Source organism: Scardinius erythrophthalmus (genome assembly GCF_964197995.2).
Source record: "Scardinius erythrophthalmus genome assembly, chromosome: 19".
Lineage (NCBI taxonomy): Eukaryota > Metazoa > Chordata > Actinopteri > Cypriniformes > Leuciscidae > Scardinius > Scardinius erythrophthalmus.
In genome coordinates this window covers 10238085-10248026 of record NC_138239.1, presented here as the reverse complement: position 1 = coordinate 10248026, position 9942 = coordinate 10238085, and the positions used below count along the sequence as shown (strand labels likewise).

The window sequence follows — 9942 nt, the reverse complement described above, 5'->3', positions numbered from 1 at the left end:
AGAATTTATACAAAACGAAATTCGTTTTAAAGAGGCCTTTTACAAAACGAAATTTATTGAAGTGGTCAAATCGTCTGACTCCCGATGCATCCCATCTTATTTGTGCTGTTCACTTTTCATAATCAAGAAAGATGGAAAAAATAACATTATAATATTTTAACCAATACGAAACAACGCGCTTATTTAATGAACTCGAGAACAAAATGCATCCTGGCAGCAGTGAGTGGGTGGTAGTTTCGGAGATGCGACATTAGGTTAGAGGTGTTTACATCTCTCGCGGTCACCTTTTTATGGAACAATTTACAAATTGCCTCATCAGTATTTACCGCCTCTCCCTTCTCATTCGGTTGGAACCAGAAATATTGCCAAACTGCAACCACACATAAGCATTTTTTAGCCAATAAATAAATTATATATATTATAGGCTATATAAGTGCCGGTAATGACGGTATTGAAACTGATACCGGTGCTATTTTAAGATCCCGCGGTATCCGATATTACCGTAATACCGCCCAACCCTAATACAACATATCTGCACATCTTTCAAGCATCAATCTTTACAACCTTACTGACTTGTTACCATAGCTACAGTAACAATTGTAATCCCCATTTTATGTATATCCCAAAGGACCACGGCAAAGAGAGCCATAACCGTTCTACTCCATCCAAGTTCTGTGACTGATGTGTTTTTTTGTATGTTTTTTTTAAACACATTAGATGGACAGGGTTTTAATTAAACTTACCCTCCTCAGCCAACTTGTTCTTGAGAACCATTGCCAGGCTCTGCAACCACGTGCAGTGTTGTGCCATCTCCAACACCAAAACGCTTGTTTCCTCATGCAGTCGCCTTGTTAACATCACTTGGTCGTGCACTCGTTTCTTGATCGAAATATTTGCTAAGAATCAATAACAGTTACATGTATCCATGAGACAATCTTGCATAATCACTGCAAACATTGACTTTTTTTTAATCAAATCGATACATAAGAAAACTGAAAATACACCATTAAACTAAATTAATATTACAACACTCAATATGTAACATGCATGCCTTAGTTCAGTATACTCTATAAAGCAGAACTGTAAATAAATTCCTGTGAAGCATCTACAAACAGACATACCACTGCCATGAACCTCCCACGGCCATATTTGAGACACAGTACTCTCTCCAGTTAGGGAATGCTCCACCACAGCTACGTCAATGTTTGTTGCCGATTCTAGTACAAGATCATTGTATTTCTGTATCTCCTGAAGAAGGAGTTTTTTGTCTTCTGCCAGCTTCCTTCGAAGGCGATGGCGAAACTTGCTGCTGTCTAGAAAGACATGAAGTACAGAGGCAGAGGTTTTTGACAGAACTCTTCAACAATAAAAAAATTATAGCACCAAAAAATTGAAAAGCAAAGCTGCAGTTATTGAAAACATAATGAAATACAGTATGTGAAAATTATAATGTAGACTGACATGGGAAACAAATTGTCCAAGGTGTAACATTTAGGGGGGAATCTATTTGCATGATTTTCATGATTGCCTGAAAATAATAATTGTGCATTAATTAATTTAGAATTGGCAGTTTTTTATCTAAATACGTTCCCCTTCCACGGAGGCCTCTATGTTGCACCTCCATGTTCCTACAGTAGCCCACAACGGACAAACAAACACTAGATAGTACCTCTCACATTTTCTCGTCGGCTACCGTAGCTTGGAAAGATAGAGGTGAGGGAAGCTGGTTGCAATCGTCAAACCTCACTGATAGATGCCACTAATTCCTACCACTAAATCCTACAGACTGGTCATTTAAAGAACAGAATTCAACGATTGAGCTGAACTGTGCTACTACACTTATTTGCTAATTCCATGTTGGTGGAGTAGGATGCATACAGTAGCCTGAACTTATCAACCTATTATATTATATTATATAGTTATACCATTCTGACGGTAGAGGGTTCGCTTCCGGTGCCTCACACTAAGGTAGAGCCCCTCAATTGACTGCTGAAGTCCTCTGTGTGTGGTGCCTTGACTGGCACGAGATGTATCAGGTGTCTCTGTAGAAGATATAACGAAAGCAAATTCACTGTTAAAACAACACAGAACCGTTTCTCTGCTTGAATTTCATGTAAAACCTTTTAATCAAACTTATTTAAACTTTGTATGTGCACTTCCTGCAGGAAACTGGAATATACTAATAAACCTGACATCATAAATGTGGCATCACATTAGATGATGATCAACCTACTATTTTTTGCTGCTCTTTAATATCAAACATAAAATTTAGATTGTAGAAAGGGATGTTTGTTGTTTCTTTTATCTGGTCATGCTTACCACCAGCTGCCCATTCCTTTACATCAGATAGCCACTGTGACACCACTTCATCTGTGCAATCTAGCTCTGTTTTTAGGTCAGCTAGCCTTGCAGTCTCATCATGGAGTCTCTGACAAGTCTGATGAACAGTGTTATACAATAATAAGGATTAAAACTTGATTAACAACAGGCCAAGTAAACACAACAAAAGGACACACAAAACAATTAATATGAGACTTACCTTCACATATCTTGTGGAAAGTGCCTGATGTAAAGAGATATTTTTTTTCTCGTTCCACCCCATTGCATGCAACGTAAGCATGTCCACCCGTGCTGTTGAAAGCAAATAATGAGGTTATGATGATCAATCTAAAAATTTTTTACAAGAATATTGCAAACTCCGGTCACCTGCTTTGGACATATATTTGGTCGTCAGGGCACAACGTGAGAGGTAGCTGTTCACTTGCTCCACCTCCTCACCAGCGGTAGTCCCTGCTCCTTCCTGGTTCCTGCCACTCCAATTAATCTGTTAGTAAAGGGTGGAAGAAATTCAATTTAATTTTATTTATATAGCCCAATATCACAAACCACAATTTGCATCAAAGGGCATTACATTCCATGCAAGAAATGGTTATGCAAAAACACAAGATAACATAGTGTAGCTTAACTTATATTTAATATTATTAATGTGCTTGTAAATATTACAAATGTACATAAGATGCCAAAATATTATACACACCTCACACTTAGTAGCATGGGCTCGAGCATGCATTACACTGAGAAAGGGTTTCATAGTGGTCAGTTCCTGAAGAGCAGGAAGGACACTAGCAACTTTCTCCAGGTATGGCCAGTATTTGCATGCCACGTCCATTGCGAAGAATTGTGCCTTGGCTGGCATGAGCTCCTTCTGAAGGTACAGAGGGTAGGCAAATATCTCCCCCCTGTACATATTAAGGGCTTTCAAAAGGAACCCATGGCGACACACAGCAACCTCCATCCCCTCTTCATCCAATTTTGAAGCCCTCCTTGAAGTTTCCCTCGCTGCTGTCCACTGGGAGTCCCCACATGTGCCTCTTCCCTGTGTCTATGAAACACAAAACAAACACGACAAATCAAATAAAAGCAATGGTGTCATTCAATATATGGCATTTTGATTTTGTAATTGATATGCAGGAGTAATTGAAGTGGGGGTTACGTTTATTATTGTAACAACTATTTTGTCAACTTGCATTTTTCACTGCTTTCTGTATGGTGTCGACAAATCTAGACACCGCGCTGTCTTCAGCCACAAAGAGCCCCTCAAAAAAGCCAGGATCATCAGAGCTGAGGAAGAAAGAAAAATAGAAAATCCATTCATGAAATATATGAAGTAAGAAAATAAATCAATAAAAAGACTGGAAGAAAGATCACCTTCCGTTTCGGCGAAAGCGATATAGCTTTCTGTTTCCATCTGCTGAAACAGCCAACATTTCTGGTGTGCAGGCTGGGCAGGTGAAAGGAGCACTACAGCAGAGCTGGTCTTCCTCAAATGATGCATACGAAAGCTCTAAGAAGCTACGCTGCAGTGCATCGCCGTTGATAGATCCAGACTGGAAAATATATAGAATGAAATAGTATTTTGATATTGTCTGCTTATGGAATTTTTTTTATAAAATGGTAATAACATTTACACTTACTCTTCCTCCACACTTAGTGCGATGTTCCAGCAGCTTTGCGAAGGCTTGTCTGGAGAATCCCGGAGAGATGATCTTGAGTTCCTGAAAGGAGCTCAAGAGGTCCAGTGTATAAAGTGTGGAATTGGTGACGGAGGCTGGCCAATATCCACTTCTTAGGAGGTCTTTAAAGTCAGGGGTCCACTGCTGCTGGCATGTTTGACATTCATACAATGGCTGATGCAAGTCAAAACGCCCTTGGAACAAAAAAAAATAATTAAAAATATAATACACATTTACCACATACTTAATTTTACAACACTTAGTTCATTATGCACATTGTGAATGGTTAAGAGACATTGCGCAAGTTCCTATAATCCCACATTTATATTTTCAAATTCACTAAATTCCACACTGCTGTGTTGATTGGACATCATGCTGGAAAGATGCTAGGACAAAAAAAAAAAAAAAAACATCTGTCTTTGTTTCAGTTAATAACATTACCATGTGCTATTCCATATTTCTGTCACTTCTGCAATTGTAAGCACAATGCCACAGCACAATAGTGTGAAAAACATCACATCTACAATATATATATATATATATATTTTTATTTTATTTTTTTTACCATTGATGGTAATTAAAATCACTGGTTTGCCTGGTAACACAGTGAAGTTTGTGCCTCCACAGGAGCAGTCTGGCACCTTCACAGTTGGCAAAATGCAAGCTGGCAAAAAGAAGGAAAACCAATCATTTAGATTATCTGTAACTGTCTGCAGACACACATTGAACAGCAAAATTAAAGCTTTCGTGAGAACGTACCTTGCTCATGGGTGCAATATCCATCCTCCCCTTTAATGATGCATGTGGTCGGAGGAATGGCTTCAAAAAAACCACGAATCATGCATTCCCTGTTGTGGAGTGGATGTTTTTTGTGATGCAATACATCACAGTCCCCACAGAACCACTCCTCAGGAAGACACTCCCTGCACCTAAGGAGAAAATTATATATATAAAATTAATATTATAATATAATACATTATTATATGTTATATGAATAACTCATATAAAGTACTGTACACTCTATTTAAGCTATTTACCTTTTACTAGGTTTGATTTTATTGTATAGGATTGCATAGTGCCTCAGTGTTTAGCACTGTCACCTCACAGCAAGAAGGTCCTAGATGTACTTTTCTCATTAATGTGTTTTTCATCTGGGTATCTAAGTCTTCTCCCATCCCAAAAGACATGCATCTTAGCCTATAAAGCAGGGCACTCTGCAAACCTACCCTGGGTAATTGAAGTTTGATATTAATGAAAACCAACCTAATAACAGCAGGCTCGTTGCAAAGGCAACACAGGGGATGACCAACAGCCTCTATTGAAATAAGGCATTTTAGGTGGTATGGTCTTGCTTCTTTCCAGCGCTCAGAGGCTTTCTGCTGCCGAAAAGACCATGATGATGCAGAGCTACTTTGAGGCTGAGCAGCAGAAGGACATGACGCCAAAATATCAGAGAGCCTCTCCATATTTTTTTCTGTAAAGAAAATCCAAAAATAAAGCGGTAAGGGATAATTTAGATAAGGAACAATTAAAAGTCAACTGATCAGTATTAGAATGAACACTTTTTTTATACTGTGCAAGCTTAAATTAATCACTGTGAATTACCAAATTCCCCTTGAGGATTTAGTTTTGTTGAGATTGCAGTAAGTGGAACCTCCACACTGGATGACAGGGAGCCCTCAACCGTGGGGTATGTGGCTGTAAAACAGCACATAGAAGAATAAGAACAAGTTAGGCTATCACACTCTATTCTTGTTCTTCTTTTCAAACTATATACTAAACAATTTATGAAATCAGACATATTTTTGTTAAGTACTTGGTAGTGTCTTCTACAATAGTGTCACTAATGTTTTTTTAGTTATTTGAATATCTTAAACTCTCAATAAACAATTACAGTGTTCTAATTTGAGTTGGTCCAACATTATCATTGTAAATTCCTCCTACAAATGTCAAATAATTCAGATATAACCTGTAGCGGAGGCATGGCGTCGCCCTCCTCGCCTCCCCCTCGGCTTACCACGTCCTACAGAGTCCCTTTTAGAGGTGTGTGGAGGGTCTCGTACACGTTTCCTCTCATCAGCTGCTCTCTGTGTATTGGAGTGAATATTTCTTGTAAGACTGATGTTGATAAAAGTACGGTAACCAAAAGGCAGGTAACTTGTGAAAGGAAAACACAACATAGTGTGTTAGTAAGGTGTTGAACAGCTTAAATGAGCCTTGGAATAGATTCTCCAAGTCTCTGTAACTCAGAGGGATGGAACTGCATATACTACTATTATTATTATTATATTCCCTTATTAACACGTCACAGAACATGGCAGGATGCATCATGCAATATACCTGTATAAAATCTTCTGCACTCATCATTCTTACATATTCCTCATCACGTTTTACTTTAATTTATGTTTGTTTTTATAAAATGATTGAGGTGTACAAAAACTCTAACCTTGGCTTCAGCTAGAATGTGTTCATGTTTCAGCTCCAGAGCCATGCGTCTCCCCTCTTGGTAGTGGGGATCCTTTGAATCAAGTTTATGCTTGGTGGCCATTGCAATGCAGTCAGATACAGACAGACAGTCAGATACAGACAGACAGTCAGATACAGACAGACAGACAGACAGTCAGATACAAACAGACAGACTGACAAAGATGGGTAAGACAGACAAGTAGTGCTAGACAAAGACAGACAGGGAGGAAAGAAAGAGCAATAGATAAAGACTGTGAGATAGATAAAGATTGAGGATGAAAGAGAGGATGTAAGATATAGAAAATAATGAAGAGATAGAGGTTGGCTCTTAAAAGTGCCTTTGGGTTTTGAAAATCAGGTTCGGATAGGTTCGACAGGTGATATGTTTGACAGGATCTGCATGGAGAACAACAGAAAATGTTAATTATGTAGTGTTGTTGATATAAGATTTAAAAAGTGTACCCTAATAGTGAGTGATTCCCATTTTCTTGTAAATGCTTAGGATAAATAAATACAGATTCACGTTGTTTCTATTTCCTGTGCTACTGTTAAAAGTCGCGTAAGTTAACATTTTTTTTTAAAGGCGCGTAACATGTGCCTGGGGTTCGCCATAAAGGCAGCGTTATGTGCAGTATAACGTTAGACCAAGTGATAATATTGTTATTACTAACACATTACAGTGACGTTGAGTGTGAACCACGATGATCGAGAGAAAATCACATCATCTAAATGTCCCCAATTACTATTCCCCCAATAAATTCTCAATAAGCAGTTACACGTCCAAAATATATGTGGACTACATCATGTGGACATGATATATATATCACAACATGTTTTTTTTATGTGGAAATAGGCTAACGTTACTCATAATTTTATTTTGTATATATACATCTACAGCTATATATCTAGGCTTAGAACATGTTTTTTTTTTTTTTAACTCGTAATTTTCTTCATTTTGGACGTGTAAATAATGCTTATGAATTCATCTTGCTTATTAGACTGTTGTAAGCGACTTACCGTGGTGGAATCGCGCTGGGCAATGGTTTCTGCGATGGTCGCACACAGTGACGTGTTGCACAAAATTGCGCCAAAATATCAATCATAATTAAAAGTACAGTCTTAATATTTTATATCCGTGCTCAATTTTAAAGGGGTCAGCATAAATGTCCAAGTGAAGGAAAAACGAGTATGTAGCCATTACATTTAAACACATATCACTTCCCAGAATACATCCATCTCTTTGCGAAAGGATATGTCCATATAAAGTAATATAAACATTTCTGCAGTAGGCTATATAATTAATTTATTACAACTGCATAAACAGTATTGAGATGAAAGTTCTATAAAAGTAGGCTATTCTTTTTTTCTTTTTTCTTTTTTGGGGCGCAGAAAAAAAAGAAAAGTAGGCTCACTATAAGCCATTGCAATTTGAAATAACATCGACAATTATAAAATATCCCACAATAAATTAAGGCATGTTTTAAGCCTACAGCAAATATGCAGTCCTGCAATTATGTCGTTTTAATGTAGTCCACAATAATATAAAAAAGAGGAAAAATCGTGATATTACCGATTTAGAAAAGGGTTTCAGCTAGCTACCCTCAACGTCGGCTTATGGACGTGAGGGGGAAATTACCACAATATGTGATCGAAAATTATAAAATATCCCACCTAAATGAAGGAATGTTTTAAGCAAATAGAAAATATACCGTCTTGTAATTATGTAATTTTAATGTAGCCCAAAATTATATAAAAAGAGAGGAAAAAGAGTTAGGTTTAGGAAAATAATAAAAGTTCAAAATTCAAAGATGAGTGATTTGCACTCAAATCTATCGGACGACCCTCTCCGTTGTCAAGTGACGAATAGGGGGTACCCTCAACGTCGGCTTTGGACGTGAGGGGGAAATGACCAAACGGCATAGCCTATGCTGAGCCTATGTGACGAATAGGGGTGAGACCATGTTGCAAAGAAAGACGTGGTGCAGGCACGAAAAATACGTCCCTTTGAAATACATTAGATTGAAAGTCGTGCTGAGTGACACGAAAAAAAGAAGGAAATTCGTGCCTAGGGACACGAATCAATAGATTCATGTTGAGTAGCCTATACCGAATATAAAGTAATAAAAACGAGAATTAAAATCACCTGATTAAATGTTGTGTAATGTAGCCCTTAAAGTCTGCAAAATTAATAACAATTGAGAAAAAACTATAGCCTACTGTGCTCTCGAAAGAAAAACGTGGTGCAAGCACGAAAAATATGTCCCATTGAAATACATTAGATTGAAAGTCGTGCTGAGTGACACGAAAAAAGGAAGGAAATTCGTGCCTATGGACACGAATCAATTTGTGCTGAGTAGCGTACCGAATACAATACAACGAGGATTAAAATCTCCTGATTAAATGTTGAGTAATGTAGCCCTTAAAGTTTGCAAAAGGAATAGCCAAACATTTGAGAAAAAAACAATAGTGTGCTCTCGAAAGAAAGACGTGGTGCATACGCCCCATTGAAATACATTAGATTGAAAGTCGTGCTGAGTGACACGAAAAAAAGAAGGAAATTCGTGCCCATAGACACGAATCAATTTGTTTTTGAGTAACCTACCGAATACAATACAGAGATGATTAAAACCACCTGATTAAATGTTGTGTAATGTAGCCCTTAAAGTCTGCAAAATAATAACAATTGAGAAAAAACAATACTGTGCTCTCGAAAGAAAAACGTGGTGCAAGCACGAAAAATACGTCCAATTGAAATACATTAGATTGAAAGTCGTGCTGAGTGACACGAAAAAAGGAAGGAAATTCGTGCCTATGGACACGAATAAATTCGTGTTGAGTAGCCTACCGAATACAATACAACGAGGATTAAAATCTCCTGATTAAATGTTGAGTAATGTAGCCCTTTAAGTTTGCAAAAGGAATAGCCCAACATTTGAGAAAAAACAATTGTGTGTTCCCGAAAGAAAGACGTGCAAGCACGAAAAATACGTCCCATTGAAATACATTGAATGTCGTGCTGGGTGACACGAAAAAAAGAAGGATATTTGTGCCCTTGGACACGAATAAATAGATTAATGTTGAGTAGCCAACCGAATATAAAGCAATAAAAACGACGATTAAAATCTCTTGATTAAATATTGAGTAATGTAGCTCTTAGCAAAATGAATTACAATTGAGAAAAAACAATACTGTGCTCTCGAAAGAAAAACGTGGTGCAGGCACGAAAAATACGTCCCATTGAAATACATTAGATTGAAAGTCGTGCTGAGTGACACGAAAAAATAGGGAAAATCGTGTCCACGAACACGAATCAATAGATTAAATTTCGTGACTATGTCACGAACTGCCGTGAGACTGGGTTGGCAGTTCCCCACATTAACGCGAGAGAGCTGCTGATGGTTAATTTAATGACGATAGATTGATGGCAAAGAAACATAGTGAGCAATATGCATCATTTTACACC

The 9942-nt window shown here is 37.7% G+C and overlaps 1 protein-coding gene across 1 annotated transcript; it reads right to left on the bottom strand.

Annotated features, from left to right (window-relative positions):
• Positions 1-729: 729 nt before the first annotated feature.
• Positions 730-9717, bottom strand: LOC308707704 (uncharacterized protein; the record flags this gene model as incomplete). Its single annotated transcript, XM_081394319.1, has 16 exons — positions 6460-9717; positions 5983-6100; positions 5619-5711; positions 5277-5487; positions 4773-4942; positions 4579-4677; positions 3975-4207; positions 3709-3887; positions 3528-3621; positions 3038-3382; positions 2707-2824; positions 2540-2631; positions 2320-2437; positions 1926-2042; positions 1122-1313; positions 730-896 (listed from the first exon to the last, which is right to left on the bottom strand). Exons 1-16 carry the CDS (start codon positions 6559-6561, stop codon positions 730-732), a joined length of 2448 nt encoding a protein of 815 aa, XP_081250445.1. The 5' UTR covers positions 6562-9717.
• Between the last annotated feature and the right edge of the window lie 225 nt (positions 9718-9942).